We start from the raw sequence: 18193 nt of genomic DNA, 5'->3' as shown, positions 1-18193 counted from the left end.
AATAAAATGTTGCTTTTGTAACAGTAATATGTACATGAGCCTATATGTGGCTGTGAATGTTATATTTGTACTTGGCAATATGTTATTATAAGTATGCTTTCTTGTCCCGCCCAATATAAACTGTATGTATCCCTTGCGGTGGAAAGTGCCAAATCATCAAGTTGCAGACTAGTGTGGCTCTCCTTTGACCACAACATGACATTCACCGGATCAGGCCTGTCTTCCTAAGACTAGCTTTGCACATATTTGCGGTTACATTTTTTTCTTTTAAAAAGAGAACATACTCTGAACACAATTTGTTCAAAACCATATCCCATTGCCTCTGGAACTATTACATGGTTTTGAGTCTACAGTTTCCGCGTATTTGAGGAAAATGATTATGATAGGGTCATGATGAAGTAGCCCATCATTTAGTCCTATGCAGTTATTTTCGTCAGTGTTTGTTTTGGTGATGTTACACTTATCTTGCTAGCTATATAATTATTTTGTTCCTGCTCAAACCGCCTGTGGCTTTTATAAAACTTGCAACTGATGGTCATTGTTTTGTAACCGCAAAAGGATGATGTCAGACCTCATTTTGGTTCCCCAAGAAACGTGCACTCGCTGTCTCCCCCTCCCCACATCCAATCAGTCTTTTGGTCTACTGCATAATTAGTCGCCCATGAGAGTAGAGCGTTCAAAGGTCAAATTCTGGTGCCTTTTGTCGCAGTAAATCTCTCTCACTGTGATCATCTGTATTTTTCTGTTTCAGGATGGAGTGATGATGGGATGGATGTGAATATGGGCCAGTGGGCAGGCATGCGTGCCCCTCTGCTCGGCCTCATCTCGCTGCTGCTGTTGTTTCTCTTCAAACCACCACCCTGCTGCGGCCAGAACACCCAAGGGGCCCCTCCGAACACACCTCATTTTGGTTTCACTCACCCTGTGTACCATGCCACAGTCTATGAAAATTCAGCTGCTCGCACCTATGCCAACAGTAAAATTAAAATGGGCATCCACCTGGCACAGCGCTCCTGGGAGATTCGCTACAGAATCACATCAGGAGATGATGAGGGTTTTTTCAAAGCTGAGGAGTATGTGCTGGGCGACTTCTGCTTCTTGCGCATAAGAACCAAAGGTGGCAATGCTGCCATCTTAAACAGAGAAATACAGGACAACTATGTTTTGACAGTCAAAGCCTCCATTAAGGGAGAGGCGCTACTCGAGACCTGGGCTAAAGTCAGCATCCAAGTCTTGGATATGAATGATCTCCGTCCATTGTTTTCCCCCACCACTTACTCTGTGACCATAGCAGAAAGCACCCCACTCAGGACCAGCATAGCACAAGTTACGGCTACCGATGCTGACATTGGCTCCAATGGGGAGTTTTACTATTTTTTCAAAGAAAAACGAGAGCTTTTTGCAGTGCATCCAACAAGTGGTGTTGTGTCCCTCAGTGGAAAGCTCAATGTTGAGGAACAAAGCCGGTATGACTTGGAAATACTGGCAGTGGACCGCGGCCTGAAGCTTTATGGAAATAACGGAGTCAGTAGCACGGCCAAACTCTTTGTCCATGTTGAGCGTGTAAATGAGCATGCACCCCTTATCAAAGTGATCTCCCACAACCCCTCTTGGCTTGATAAAAACTCAGTGTATGCCATAGTCACTGTTGAAGACCCAGATGAAGGTTTAAATGGTAATGTAGACTCTGTAGTCATAGTTGGAGGAGACCTCTCTGATCAGTTTTACATTGAAAGAGCTGATGAAGGCGAGTTTGTCATAAAGGCCTCCGAGACAATTAACTGGGAGACTTACCCACATGGCTGCAACCTCACACTACAAGCTAAAGACCGAGGCAACCCACCAAAATTCTCTGCTGTCAAAGTTGTCCATGTTGTCGTTAACAACCAACCAATAGTGGATATCAAGTTTGAACATGAGTTTTATGATGTTAATTTGAGTGAAATAGCACCACCAGGTACAATTGTACAGGCTGTGAAAATAAAACCAGAGCCAGATGATGCAGAATATATCTTGATACCCTCCGCAGATTCCACATTTTTTCAAATAAATACTATAACAGGAGTCATCTCCACCACTCGTTGGTTTACCCAGGTAGCTCAAAATGTATTTAACCTGGAGATTATGGAAATTGATAGTGAGCTCAAAGTTAAAGTCCAGATTTCTATTGAGGATACCAACGACAATACGCCAACATTTACTCAGTCCTTTTACAAGGCTTTTGTCAACGAGAGTGTACCAGTTGGGACCACTGTATTAACAGTTTCTGCAATTGATGTGGATAAAGGAGAAAATGGATACATAACTTACAGTATTTCCAGTCTTGTGACGCTGCCATTCAAAATTAATCAGTTCTCTGGTGTCATCACCACCACAAAAGAGTTGGACTTTGAATCATCATCAGAGAGCTTCATGTTTGTAGTCAGAGCATCTGATTGGGGCTCACCTTATCGGCGAGAAAGTGAAGTAAGTGTTACTATTCAGTTAGAGAATACCAATGATAACCAGCCCTTGTTTGAGAAAGTAGCATGTCAGGGAGTGATCTCCAGAGACTTCCCAATGGATGAAGTCATCACAACAATGTCCGCTATTGATATTGATGAGTTGGATCTAATAAAATATAAAATAATTTCAGGTAATGAATGGGGGTACTTTGACCTCAACCCTGATTCAGGAGTCCTTGCATTGAGACGGCCCTTGGCCACAGCCAATCCAAAGAATGGTGTCTTCAGTCTCAAAATAACTGCCACAGATGGTGAGAATTTTTCTGAACCCATGTTTGTTAACATTTCGCTTGTTCATGGGAAATCTTCTCCCAAAGGATTTAATTGCAAGGAAACAAGGGTAGCTCAAAAATTAGCAGAGAAATTACTCAAAAAGTCAAAAATAAGCAACAAGCCCAAAATAGAGGAAGATTTTATTGACCTTTTTTCTGTCAATCGGCAAATGCCCCAATTTGAAAGCTCTTTTCCTACTGATATCTCTGTGGTTGAAGATCTAATGGTAGGCTCAAGGGTTTTCCAGATTAATGCTTACGATGGGGACACGGGTTTCAATGGCCGCCTTATTTACTCGATTTCAGATGGGAATACTGATAGCTGTTTTACAATTGAAATGGAGACAGGTCTTATTCGCGTCTTTCTTCCCATGGACAGAGAAAAAAGAGATCGTTATCTCCTCAACATAACCATCTATGACCTTGGCCTGCCACAGAAAGCTGCCTGGCGGTTGCTTACTGTCTACATCACGGATGCCAATGATAACGCACCTCGGTTTTTACAAGAAGGAGGTTATAGAATTGTCATACCTGAAAACACAGCCATAGGGACAGATGTCATTCAAGTGGAGGCCATTGACAAAGATCATGGACTTAATGGGGAAGTCTTCTACTCCCTTTTGACCAGCACAACTCACTTTGGTATCAACTCCACAAATGGAATAGTATATGTTGCTGGGCAACTTGACAGAGAGTTTGGCTCTACTTTATTTTTGAAAATTGAGGCTCGAGACAAGGCAGATAAAGGGAGCCAGAGGTTTTCTGTAACCTCATTAAAAGTCATACTAGAAGATGTAAATGACTGTCCCCCACTCTTTATCCCAACTGTGTACAAAGCCAGGGTTCTAGAGGATCTCCCAGTTGGAACACTTGTAGCGTGGATAGAGACCCAAGACTTAGATCTCGGTTTGGGTGGCCAAGTCCGCTACTCTTTAGCCAATGACTACAACGGATGGTTTGAGATAGACAAAGCAAGCGGAGCTATTCGTCTGACCAAGGAGCTGGACTATGAGACCCAGCAGATCTACAACCTCACTGTTCGGGCCAAAGACAAGGGAAAACCAGTTTCTCTTCTCTCTGTCACCTTTGTGGAGGTAGAGGTCCTGGATGTTAATGAAAACCTCTACACGCCATACTTTTCCCAGTTTGCCTTGTCAGGTTTAATTAAAGAAAACGCACGTATTGGATCTACCCTTCTGCAAGTCAGTGCTAATGACGAGGATGATGGCAGAGATGGAGAAATAGAATACTCAATTCGAGATGGGAGCGGACTCGGACGGTTTGCCATTGATGAAGAAACAGGTAGGATTTCTTTGAAAATTATGCATTATAGCCATGCTTTTGATAGGATTCATTTGTTTTAACCTCATTTGTCTGAGAAGAAATCAAGCTCTAATTTTGCAAATCTTGCACAACGCGTAGCCTTAATCTGTGCAGAGGCCAACTAGACCAAGTTCTGGTATTTTTATCTTGCTTTATGTATCACTTTGGATATGAACCTAGCTGAGTTGCAAGAAGACCTCCGTGGTCGTGTGATATAAAGTTGGCAATGGAGATCACAGCTCTGTGAAGAAGACACTTGAAGACTACCTTAAAAGCCGATTGTTCGTGTCTGTTTTTGAATTCCGTTCTAATTGAAAAAAAAAAGGGGAGTCTCTAGGCCTTTAACTCGTTGTGCTTGTCCCGAGGTGATGACCAAGAGCACAGTGAAGGCTAGGATTTATTGCTCTTGTTTACTGAGCTGTGGCAGGTCTCATAAATCAGCTCGAAGCTGTTAAAAAACCCTATAAATGCTATTACAACTTAAAACAAAAATTATCCACGTCCACACACACAAGCACTCACATCAGCATATAGCCAGTTTTTTAAAACACAATAATTACGTATAAACTCATTCACTAATATTGTGGTGTGTTCAACATTTGGGCAAAGCGTATTTTACATTAATTTGGAAAAAAAAGTTCTATACAGTAATCCCTTGCTACATCGCGGATTTCTTTTCCAAATAAAAAAAAAATGTAAAAGTCAAAATAAATTGAGGAATTATGGCACAAAACTTGCCCACACACCAGCAGAAGGCAATGAGTGCCCACACAATTTCAGTGCGTACACTTGTACCTTTTTATAAAAACTTTTTATAATAGTAAAAGTTCTAAAAACATATTTACAGTGTTGTACCTTGTTATAGAATTTTTTTATAATAGTAAAAGAGTTCTAAAAACATATTTACAGTATGTACACCTGTACCTTGTTATAAAAAAAATTGAATAATAAAAGTTGTTCTAAAAACATATTTACAGTCTGTGTTAAGAATTCTCCATGTTATTTATGTTATTCAGCCTTGCTTTGATTTGAGGTAGAGTGATTTATGTTGAAGGCCATTTTCAGGCGATACCACTTCCTGTTTTACGTTTGTGTGCATATGTCGGTTACAGTGGTACAGGAGTCAGTGGCGATGTAAGTGGGTCTCCTAACAAGAGAAATGAACGATCACGTGTCTAACCTTTAGGACAATGTAGTATTGCTCCAAATGTTCGTGTACATTCCTTTAGAGGTCCGTTTTCACGTGTTAGCACGATCATGAATTAGCATCTTTCCGCTAACTCGTTAGCCTGCCCAGTACTTCTTGTTAACATGTTACACGCACACACGTATAATATTTATATTTTTAATATTTATACAAACATTTCTGCATGTTATTTGTACTATTAATGTATTATTTCCATGTTTGAAACAATTATTTAATGTTCTAATAATAAAATATGCACTTAAATGGTTTCATATACATTTATTGACGCACGAAAAATGTACAGATGAGAGGGTGACCGTACTTCGCGGATTTCACTTATCGCGAGTGGTTTTTGGAACCAATTATCTGCGATAAACAAGGGATTACTGTATTACTAAAACACTTTTTATTGTTGATTGGGAGTGTGTATCATTCACTGCTTCATCCATCCATCCATCCATCTTCTTCCACTTATCCGGGGTCGGGTCGCGGGGGCAGCAGCTTTAGGAGGGACTCCCAGACTTCCCTCTCCCCAGCCACTTCATCCAGCTCATCCCGGGGGATCCCAAGGCGTTCCCAGGCCAGCTGAGAGACATAGTCTCTCCAGCGCGTCCTGGGTCGTCCCCGGGGTCTCCTACCGGTGGGACATGCCCGGAACACCTCCCCAGGGAGGCGTCCAGGAGGCATCCTGATAAGATGCCCGAGCCACCTCATCTGGCTCCTCTCAACGTGGAGGAGTAGCGATTCTACTCCGAGTCTCTCCCGGATGACCGAGCTCCTCACCCTATCTCAAAGGGAGAGCCCGGACATCCTGCGGAGAAAACTCATTTCGGCCGCTTGTATCCGGGATCTCGTTCTTTCGGTCACGACCCATAGCTCGTGACCATAGGTGAGGGTAGGAGCGTAAATCGACGGGTAAATTGAGAGCTTTGCCTTTTGGCTCAGCTCTCTCTTCACCACAACGGACCGGTACAGGGTCCGCATTACTGCCGACGCTGCACCGATCCGCCTGTCGATCTCGCGCTCCATCCTCCCCTCACTCGTGAACAAGACTCCAAGACACTTGAACTCCTCCACTTGGGGCAGGATCTCATCCCCGATCCGGAGAGGGCATTCCACCATTTTCCAATCGAGGACCATGGACTCGGATTTGGAGGTGCTGACCCTCATCCCGACCGCTTCACACTCGGCTGCGAACCATTCCAGCGAGAGCTGGAGATCACGGCCTGAAGAAGCCAACAGCACCACGTCATCTGCAAAAAGCAGAGACGCGATGCTGAGGTCCCCAAACCGGACCCCCTCAACGCCTCGGCTGCGCCTAGAAATTCTGTCCATAAAAATTATGAACAGAATCGGTGACAAAGGGCAGCCTTGGCGAAGTCCAACCCTCACTGGGAACGAATCCGACTTATTGCCGGAAATGCGGACCAGACTCTGGCGTCGGTGATACAGGGACCGAACCGCCCTTATCAGTTGGCTCGGCACCCCGTACTCCCGAAGCACCCTCCACAGAACCTCCCGAGGGACACGGTCGAACGCCTTCTCCAAGTCCACAAAACACATGTGGACTGGTTGGGCGAACTCCCATGCACCCTCGAGGATTCTGCCGAGTGTGTAGAGCTGGTCCACTGTTCCACGGCCAGGACGAAAGCCACACTGCTCCTCCTGAATCCGAGGTTCGACCTCCCGACGGACCTTCCTCTCCAGCACCCCTGAATAGACCTTACCAGGGAGGCTGAGGAGTGTGATTCCCCTGTAATTGGAACACACCCTCCGGTCCCCCTTCTTAAAGAGGGGAACCACCACCCCAGTCTGCCAATCGAGAGGCACTGTCCCCAATGTCCACGCAACGTTGTAGAGGCGTGTCAGCCATGACAGCCCCACAACATCCAGAGCCTTTAAGAACTCCGGGCGGATCTCATCCACCCCCGGGGCCTTGCCACCGAGGAGTTAGGGTTAGGGTTACTACCTCAGTGACTTCGACCCCAGAGATTGGAGAATCCGCCTCAGAGTCTCCAGGCCCTGCTTCCTCAATGGAAGGCGTGTAGGTGGAATTGAGGAGGTCTTCGAAGTATTCTCCCCACCGACTCACGATGTCCCGAGCCGAGGTCAGCAGCACGCCATCCCCACTGTAAACAGTGTTGACGTTGCACTGCTTCCCCCTCCTGAGACGCCGGATGGTGGACCAGAATTTCCTCAAAGCCGTCCGAAAGTCATTCTCCATGGCCTCACCGAACTCCTCCCACGCCCGGGTTTTTGCCTCAGCAACCGCCGAAGCCGCGTTCCGATTGGCCATCCGGTACCTGTCAGCTGCCTCCGGAGTCCCGCAGGCCAAAACGGCCCGATAGGACTCCTTCTTCAGCTTGACGGCATCCCTTACCGCCGGTGTCCACCAGCGGGTTCGGGGATTGCCGCCACGACAGGCACCAACGACCTTACGGCCACAGCTCCGGTCGGCCGCCTCAACAATGGAGGCGCGGAACATGGTCCACTCAGACTCAATGTCCCCCGCCTCCTCCGGGACGTGGGAAAAGCTCTGCCGGAGGTGGGAGTTGAAGCTCTTCCTGACAGGAGATTCTGCCAGACGTTCCCAGCAGACCCTCACAGAGCGTTTGGGTCTGCCAGGTCGGACCGGCATCTTCCCCCACCATCGGAGCCAACCCACCACCAGGTGGTGATCAGTTGACAGCTCCGCCCCTCTCTTCACCCGAGTGTCCAAAACATGCGGCCGCAAATCCGATGACACGACTACAAAGTCGATCATCGAACTGCGGCCTAGGGTGTCCTGGTGCCAAGTGCACACATGGACACCCTTATGCTTGAACATGGTGTTCATTATTGAAAATCCATGTCGAGCACAGAAGTCCAACAATAGAACACCACTCGGGTTCAGATCAGGGGGGCCGTTCCTCTCAATCACGCCCTTCCAGGTCTCACTGTCATTGCCCACGTGAGCATTGAAGTCACCCAGTAGAACGATGGAGTCCCCAGAAGGAGCGCTCTCCAGCACTTCCTCCAGGGACCCCAAGAAGGGTGGGTACTCTGAGCTGCCGTTTGGTGCATAGACACAAACAACAGTCAGGACCCGTCCCCCCACCCGAAGGCGGAGGGAGGCTACCCTCTCGTTCACCGGGAACCCCAATGTGCAGGCGCCCAGCCGGGGGGCAATAAGTATACCCACACCTGCTCGACGCCTCTCACCGTGGGCAACTCCAGAGTGGAAGAGAGTCCAGCCCCTCTCGAGAGGGCTTGTACCGGAACCCAAACTGTGCGTGGAGGCTAGTCCGACGATATCTAGTCGGAATTTTTCTGCCTCGCACACCAGGTCGGGCTCCTTTCCAGCCAGAGAGGTGACATTCCATGTCCCAAGAGCCAGCTTCTGCAGCCGGGGATCAGACCGCCAAGGTCCCTGCCTTTGGCTGCCGCCCAGCACACATTGCACCCGACCCCTTCGGCCCCTCCCACAAGTGGTGAGCCCATGGGAAGGGGGACCCACGTTTCCTTTTCGTGCTATGCCTGGCCGGGCCCCATGTGCGAAGGCCCGGCCACCAGACGCTCGCCTTCGAGCCCCGCCTCCAGGCCTGGCTCCAGAGGGAGGCCCCGGTGACCCGCGTCCGGGCGAGGGAAAACGAAGTCCATTTATTTCAATCGTCATAAGGGGCTTCTGTGAGCCGTGCTTTGTCTGGCCCCTCACCTAGGACCCGTTTGCCATGGGTGACCCTACCAGGGGCATGAAGCCCCCGACAACATGGCTCCTAGGATCATAAGGGCACGCAAACCCCTCCACCACGATAAGGTGACGACTCACGGAGGGGTCACTGCTTCATGATTGTATTTATTGTGTTGAACTGTTATATCACAGAGGTATGGATAAGTAGGCCTTATGGGAGTGGGTGTTCGGGTTACAGTGAAATTTGATTTGTACTTGGATAGAATCACAACAGCTGATTAAAAAAAAAAAGTCTTACAGTTCCACAGTCCAAGATGGGCAAAGTGAAATACGGATGTCACGAACGAGTTCAAGACGGTCCATGACCAACCTCGTGGTGGTTGCATTCTTAGCCGGTTCGTTCAGTCACGGACGAGGGAGGGCAACCATGTGCAACACGAACGTTATTATTTAGAGACAGGAAAAGGGGAATTGGAACTGCAGCAGGGCAGGTGCACGAGGCAGGCTGACAAAACAGTTGGGGAGCAAGCATCGTGCGTCGTCGAGGCAGATAAGGGCAAGGCTACTGCATAATCAGGGAGAGGTCAGATCTGGGAGAGGAAGCAAAACAGGCGCTACACAGCGATTCAGGTAACAGGGAACAGAGCAGGAACAGGTGTTCCTGTGTCAAAGCAGATGAACCGACCTGGAGTGGATGGAGTGCAGTGTTTAAATAGGAGAGTGAATGAGCCTTGAGCAGGTGTGGTGACAGCAGGTGCGTGCAATCAGTGGTGATCACTGCCGGATGTGGCTGAGAGCAATGTGGGTCACGGAGCATAACAGGACGGGAGGGGAAGGAGCAGAGACATCAAACTGTCTAAGGTGCTGATCGTGCTGATACGTGACAACGGAATGTTGGCAATAGAGACAAAGCCATTTTTAAAACAGGTACTGCTAATAATATTCTCCTACGTGAATAAAGCCCCTTTTGAATTAACCCTGCAAATGGAAATGGTGATATGGACAAACTTTTACACAGTATTTTCCGGACTACAAGTCGCTCCGGATTACAAGTCGCACCAGCCATAAAATGCATAATAAAGAAGGAAAAGACATAGAAGTCGCACTGGAGTATAAATCGCATTTTGGGGGAAAATTTATTTGATACAATCTAACACCAAAAACAGACATGTCATCTTGAAAGGCAATTTAAAATAAAAATAGAATAGAGGCAACAACAAGCTGAATAATTGTAAGGTGCGCTAACGTTACATAACACATAAACAACGAACTGAGAACGTGCCTGATATATTAACATATTAAGAGTTATTCAGGTAACTATAGCATAAATAACATGCTAACAAGTTTACCAAACCATCCGTGTCACTCCAAATCCCTAAATTCAATGAAGTCTTCATCCATTCTTCGTCACTTTTAAACAACTCCGTTAACACCGTAGGTAGAAGATGCGGCGCTTCTTCTTGTACATCGCTTATGTCAGACTCATCAACACAAATATCAACACAGACCTAGCGTGCCCTCTTGCGGTTTAGTGTGAAAATAACATTTAAAATAATATAATAATGGGTTAATAATTTCAGACTTAAGTCGCTCTAGAGCATGGGTGTCAAACTTGAGGCCCAGGGGCCAGATACTGCCCGCCAGATCATTTTATGTGGCCCGCGAAGACAAATTGTGCATCAAATGCGTGTGTCGTTACTAGAATTGCAAATTGTCTTCACTTTTAATAATATGTATATTTTTTAATATTTGACCAGTTTTTACTCGTCTGATTTGATAACGAGTTATTTGTCAGTTTGTTTTGTAGCTTTTACTGTATATAATATTAGGTGCTCATACATTTATTTGGGTTGACAGTCATAATGGCCCTCCGAAAGAAGCTATGACTGCAATGTGGCCCACGAAAACAATGAGTTTGACACCCCTGCTCTAGAGTCTCGAGTATAAGTCGCACCCCTGGCCAAACTATGAAAAAAACTCCGACTTATAGTCCGGAAAATACGGTACAGACTTACGTAGATGATTTTGCCAAATTTCTCGATAATGATAAAGCACTGATATTACTATGACTTCGGTAAAAATAAACCTTTTTTTCTTAAGAAAAAGCAAAATATCAATCTTGAAGGATGTGGAAAGTTTTTTTTTTATTAGAGCATACTGACAATCATCAACATGAACAAAGTCAGCAATAAATACAAATTAATTGAACTAACATTGCACTGCAATGTTTCCAGTGAATTGGCACTCTGCAAAGGCTGCCATTGGTCACAGATTCTGTTCATAAACTTTATGGACAAAATTTCTAGGCTCAGCTGAGACGTTGAAGGGGTCCAGTTTTGTGTCAATAGCAATGCATCTCTATTTGCAGGTGATAAGGTACTGTTGCCTTCCTCAAGCCACAATCTCCAGCCCTCTCTGGAGTGGTTCACAGCAGAGTGTCAAGTGGTTGGGATGAAAATCAGCACTTCCAAATCTGGGACCGTGGGTCTGAGTCGGAAAAGGGAGGCGTGCCCTCTGTAGGTTAGAAAAAAGATGCTGTACAATGTAGATGAGCCTTGTTCATAAGTGATGGGGGAATGAGGCGGGAGATTGACGAGTAGATCAACGGGCCGATCGGTGCAGCTCTTGATTTACCGATCAGTCTACCCTCACCTATGCGTGTGTGCGTGCTTGAACAGATTATTTGAGAGACAAGTGTCTCGAGTTACAAACGTGGTGTGTGTGTGTGTGTGTGTGTGTGTGTGCGTGCGTGTGCGTGTGGGTGCGTGTGTGCGTGTACATTTGTTAAAGAGCTATCAGCAAATGCGCAAACATTTCCTCCAAAGCCTAATCTTTCTCTACTATGCCTCCACCCACTAAGTTGAGTTGAATGCTCCTCACATCAAGACTCTTAATTACTGTGTCACCGCTCCTGTTTTAGGTGACAGAATGATAGAAAGGCGTGGGTAGTGTGGAACAGAATTCATGGCCTCTATTTGTACTGTAATTAATTTGTAACTGGGAGGGAGGGCTGCATCTTTGTCTCCCAACAAAACCAGCTTTGTAGAGCGTCTTTAATCCAAAGCACAGAAGATGGAAACGGGGACGCACACTTGCATGCATACAAGTTACTCTATCTGTAAATACCTAATACCTGGCATGCTGTTGATGTGATGATTGTATTTTTATTTAGTGTGTGTGTGTGTGTGTGTGTGTGTGTGTGTGTGTGTGTGTGTGTGTGTGTGTGTGTGTGTGTGTGTGTGTGTGTGTGTGTGTGTGTGTGTGTGTGTGTGTGAGATGCGTGCATCCCTGTGTGTGCGTGCGCGCATCCGTGTGTGTGTTAACAGATTTGAGATACCGTATTTTCCAGACTATAAGTCGCTCCGGAGTATAAGTCGCACCAGCCATAAAATGCCCCAAAAAGTGAAAAAAAACATATATAAGTCGCTCCGGAGTATAAGTCGCATTTTGGGGGGCAATTTATTTGACAAAATCCCACACCAAAAACAGTCATGAACGAGCAACAACAGGCTAAACGATAGCAACAACAGGCTAAACGATAGGTATGCTAACGTGACAAACACAAACAAAGAGCTGAGAACGGGCCTGACGTAACATATAGAGTGATTAAGGACAACTATTACATGAATAACATGTTTATAAAACCATCGGTGTCACTCCAATTCATTAAATAGCAACAACAGGCTAAACGATAGGTATGCTAACGTGACAAACACAAACAAAGAGCTGAGAACGGGCCTGACGTAACATATAGAGTGATTAAGGACAACTATTACATGAATAACATGTTTATAAAACCATCGGTGTCACTCCAATTTATTAAATAGCAACAACAGGCTAAACGATAGGTATGCTAACGTGACAAAAACAAATAAAGAGCTGAGAACGGGCCTGACGTAACATATAGAGTGATTAAGGACAACTATTACATGAATAACATGTTTATAAAACCATCTGTGTCACTCCAATTCATTAAATCCATCGATCATTCTTTGTCAACAATGGGTGCGTGCGGCTGAGGGCGCTTGCACTTCAAAATATTCCACAGGCTCATATAACGATAAACTATATTTCAAATAACTATAATATAACACAATAATATTATCAAACTATCCGTGTACTTTAAATCCATTAAATCCATCGATCAAATTCCTCGTCCTTTGTCAACATCGCCGCGCGTGCGCCCTGACGTCACCTCGTCTTTATTCCACAGATCTATATTGTAGCGTTAACAAAGTACAAGGATAGACGTGGGTTTGGTAAACGGCTCTTTATTAAACAAAACAAACTTCCAAGCGTATGGCGGCGTGGACTTCCAGACACGAGAGCTCCATGGCATAGGACCGGGCGTGCGTAATGGCCATGTCCGAGCCCCATGCACCGTTCGAGGACAGCCACTCGGCCGAGCGCCGGCCCACGACTCAGTAGAGTAGGACCGGGCGTGCGTAAAAGCCATGATAGTTTTTCAAACCTTCTATGTCACTCCAAATCCTTAATTCCTTCAAACTCCGTGTGCTCCGTGTCACTTAGAAATTATCACCGCTAATGATGCCGGTAGTCCTTACGTGGATACGTTTGTCCTTTATGTACACAACCGCCGCGCCGTGCCACTGACGTCACTTGAAATAGTAATCCATTGGTACATCACGGTGCTCCAAACTTTCTTTCTTCTGCTCGATTACTGTTTTCAGCTTCATATTTTACAACTTGAAGTTTGTAACCTGCAAAATATGAGTTTCTTTTTGGTACCATTTTTCCTAAGCCCACCCAGTTGATGAGTCACGGCCAACGGTGAAATTTAGAGCACCCTAATCCAGTTTCGTCTGAAAATATAATTCTTTTCAGATGTAGTTTTTTGTTTTGTTTATTTGGTTGTTTTATCAAAGTCAAAGTCTGCTTTATCGTCGATTTTTTTTCATATACTAAGACACAAATTATTGATTGAAATTACGTTCCCACTATCCCTCGGTGAGATAGTACACATATGCATACAAGCAACACAAAAAAAAACCAAGAAGGCACAAACAATGAATAAATATGAGTGTTGAATAAATGATAAATAAACAAATAATAATAAATAATAATAATAAATATAAGAGGAGCAAAAATGGAGCAAGTGTACATACAGCAGTGGACTTGGATATGGTGCTTTAAAGTGTTAATTGCTTTATTTGATGTTTTCTCTATTTTTTATGTTTTGAATATGTTCAAGATAAAGATATAAAAGCATATGAAGTGATCAACTATACTAAAAATAACATGGGAAGTGGTCAACTATACTTGTAAGTGATGTCTTAATGATCAAGTAAAAAATTGTGAAAAAAAACCTATGTAAGTCGCTCCTGAGTATAAGTCGCCCCCCCCCACCCAAACTATGAAAATAACCGCGACTTATAGTCCGGAAATTACGGTATTCCTTTTATTTGGGGCATTTAGTGGTTTCGAGATCATCGTTCATTTCTGGGGTTGTTAAAAAATGAGTTAAACAGTATCTGTAAATCCAGCCTCAGGTTTCATCTAATTGTTTTATTACTTCACAATAATCAGTTTAATTTAATTCATCTCTTACCGTCAGCAACACGAGCCCAGCCATGTTATGGTTTAACACAGTTACCACTGCTGTTTGCGATTAAATGTGAATTATGGAAGGATGTCTTTTTCTGATAAATGTTTTTACCAAATTTAATGTAATGACTGTAATTAAAGTTTTTGCCCGTTCGTAATTAAGATTTGCTTGCCTGTAAGCAATCATTAACGCAATAATACTTATACTAACTTCATAAAGACAATGTCTAGTATTTTAAAGTGATTTCATGCAGACCTTATTCCATTTTTAGTGAGCTCTGTGTTTTACTTTTGAACAAGAATTAGGAATTCCAAATTGAATTGACCTTTTAATCCACAATTTTGAGCACATTCATTCATTCATTCATTCATCATACCGCTTATACCCACGGGGGTCGCGGGCGTGCTGGAGCCTATCACAGCAGTCATTGGGCAGTAGGTGGGGGACACCCAGGACCGGTTGCCAGCCAATCGCAGGGCACACAGAGATGAACAACCGTCCGCACTCGCACTCACACCTAGGGGCAATTTGGAGAGCTCAATTGGCCTACCAAGCATTTTTTTTGGGGGGGATGTTGGAAGAAATTGGAGTGCCCGGAGTCCACATAGGGAGGGCCGGATGTAGAATGAAACCCGCATCCTCCGGGTAAAGATACTAACAATACAGAAACAAAAAATATTACACAAGCTGTTGATGTAGAGTAGCCAAACCTTACAGCAGGTGCTGCTCCACTAAATTTATTTAGCACTCCAAATCACTACCGACTGATGTAAGCATGATATGAGATGCAAATATTTGATGTTCAAGCGTCCTACGGGATACTTTCTGTTGATGCTTTCTGTTGTCGGGTATCATAACCTGTAGTTAATCTCGGCCTGCATTATGTATTAGAACTCAGATTGTAATTTTAATTGTTTTACACTGTTTTGTACAGTGTGTACAACTTTCTGCTTTTCTGCTGTTGAATGTTAGTCAAAGCTTAATGAGGTAATCATTGGGTTCCATGTTGCTGTCTGTTTTTTCTCAACAATTATAGTATAATGGGCGGGGCGGGGAGTCATTCCAGATCAAAGTCAAAGTCTGCTTTATTGTCAATTTCTTCACATGCCAAGACACACAAAGAGATAGAAATTACGTTCCCACTATCCCACGGTGACAAGACATAGTTCACAATGTACATACAAGTAAACAACACAAGAAAAATAAAACAAGAAGGCACAATCAATGAATAAATAAGAGTGATGAATAAACAATAAATAAACAAATAACACAATAAATAAGTACAGGACTCTACGCAGAAGGGGGAAGAGAGTTCAGGATCCTAACAGCCTGGAGAATGAAGCTGTTGGTGAGTCTGGCGGTGCGGGAGCGCAGGCTCCTGTACCTCTTCCCAGAGGGCAGAAGATCAAACAAAGAGTGAGCAGGGTGACTCACATCATCAAAGAATCATCAATGTAACAAACCTGAGGAAGTAAATGATATCTTCCTCTCCACACACATTCATACCGTATGTAGGATTTGTCGACATTGATAGTTTCACTTGGGGAAGTCGGGCTGAAAAATGTAGTCTGAATTTATTATGAGCTTCTCCATTAAAGCATGAGCACAAATTGAGGGCCTAAGAGCTTTACGCGTACATGCTGTGTGGTGTGTGCGTGTAGATATGTGTGTGTGCGTGTGTATGTGTGTGTGTGCATAACACATGTAAGAATCTAGCAGGAGTTCTTGTACTTTGTAGTGATAGTCAAAGAGAAGAATGGAGTGCTCAGTCAAAAGAAATACAGTACAGTACACACACACGTACACGCACACACACACATCCTATGTCAGCATCTTCAGCACCCTGGCCAGTTCCGTTCCTCTTACTCTTCCATGTTACACATCATTCACAGCCACGCCTACAGTAATCACTGCTGATTACGTGCCACCTGTCACCGGTTTATCTACTGAACGACTTTAACCCTTCATTCCCGTCACTCCCTGTCAGATTGTCCCTTGTTGCTCCTTCTTTATGTTCCATTTAACATCTAATTCCTGTTGCCAACTTTGTTTGCTCGTCTGTCTGACCGACTAACCCGAACGCTGGCTGCCCTGACCACTCGCCTGTTCTCGGTCACAATTTTCCCTCACTTCCTGCCTGGTGTTTTTTCTGGGACTCTACATACCCTGTCAGGCTTAATCATTCGCCCGTCCCAGACTACGAGATTGCCTTGTTCTTTGTCCACAGTGACGCACGAAAAGCCCTCTGTCTGCTAGTCCACTCGAAGACTTGCTGTGCTCAATCCTAGGACTGTACAGTATTCTATGTGTGTGTGTGTGTGTGTGCGCGTGCGTGCGTGTGTGTATACATACATATATATATATATATATATATATATATATATATATATATATATATATATGTATATACTATATTTAGTTCCCGTACTAAAAAGGTGCGGACCTTGGATTTACTCTTTAGGCGAGATAGGTTGAACAACTTTCCGTCGCTCCTAGTATGAAGATAGACGCCTTCTTCAGAATGACTGAATGCCAACTTGAGCATTTGTGAAAAGAATATTCCAAATAATGTTGGAGCCAGAGTACAACCCTGTTCCACCCCATTCTTTGTGGTGAATGGTTCCGATGATGTACCGCCGAAGTTAACGGTGCACTGCGTATTTTAATGGAAGGAGGTTGTGATGCTGAGCAACTGTTAAGGACAGCCAATCTTCTTCAGCATTTGGAATAAACCACTTCGGCTCACCGAATCAAAAGCTTTGGTAAGATCAATGAATGCAATATGAAGTGGCGTTCGTTGTTCTCAACATTTTTCCTGTAGCTGGCGCAATGAGAAGATCATGTTGACTGTAGATCTTTCTTTTCTAAATCCGCACTGCGACTCCGGATACACACGGTCAGCTAGGACCTGTAGGCGGGCAAGGATAACACGGGCAAAGACCTTGCCAACTACGTTCAGTAGAGAGATACCTCAGTAACTATCACAATTACTACGATTTCCCTTGTTCTTGTACAGTGTAACAATCTTTGCGTCCTTCATATCCTGTGGTACTTTGCCGTCTCTCCAACACCAACACAGGAGTTCATGGAGTGGTTTTAGAAGCGCTGGTTTTCCCAATTTGATTAGCTCGGGAGGTATTCCATCCGGACCAGGAGACTTCCAACATGCTAGAGCATCAATGGCCTTGCTGAGCTCATCTAAAGTTGGTTCATAGTCTAACTCGTCCATCACAGGAAGGTCTTCTAACGTACTGATTGCGTATTGCGAAACTGACGATGGATTGGCATACAAGTTGAGGTAGTATTCTAACCATCTCGCTAGCTGTTTGCTTTTGTCAATGATGACTTCACCAGTCTTGGATTTTATGGGTGCATATTTCTTCACTAATTTTCCAGTAGCTTGTTTGATGCCTTCGTATATTGCCCTGATGTTGCCATTAGTTGAAGCATGTTGAATGGTTTCTGACAGCTGGATCCAGGAGTCGTTCGCGCAGCATGCAATATATATATATATATATACACACACATATACACCGTAATTTCCGGACTATAAGTCGTGGTTATTTTCATAGTTTGGGTGGGGGGGCGACTTATACTCAGGAGCGACTTACATAGTTTTTTTTTCACAAATTTTTACTTGATCATTAAGACATCACTTACAAGTATAGTTGA

The 18193-nt window shown here is 44.5% G+C and overlaps 1 protein-coding gene across 3 annotated transcripts in view; it reads left to right on the top strand.

Moving 5' to 3' along the window:
- The window catches only part of fat3a (FAT atypical cadherin 3a), a 181696-nt gene that overhangs the window by 34447 nt on the left and 129056 nt on the right, over positions 1-18193 (top strand). For all 3 annotated transcript variants that reach the window (XM_088382036.1, XM_088382035.1, XM_088382034.1), the window contains exon 2: positions 752-4078. In XM_088382036.1, coding sequence (XP_088238162.1) covers positions 752-4078 — 3327 coding nt within the window. The remainder of the gene's footprint in view (positions 1-751; positions 4079-18193) is intronic.

This window comes from Syngnathus floridae, chromosome 7 (genome assembly GCF_059516105.1).
Source record: "Syngnathus floridae isolate MCC-2025c chromosome 7, RoL_Sflo_1.0, whole genome shotgun sequence".
Lineage (NCBI taxonomy): Eukaryota > Metazoa > Chordata > Actinopteri > Syngnathiformes > Syngnathidae > Syngnathus > Syngnathus floridae.
This window is presented reverse-complemented; position numbering and strand designations above follow the sequence as displayed.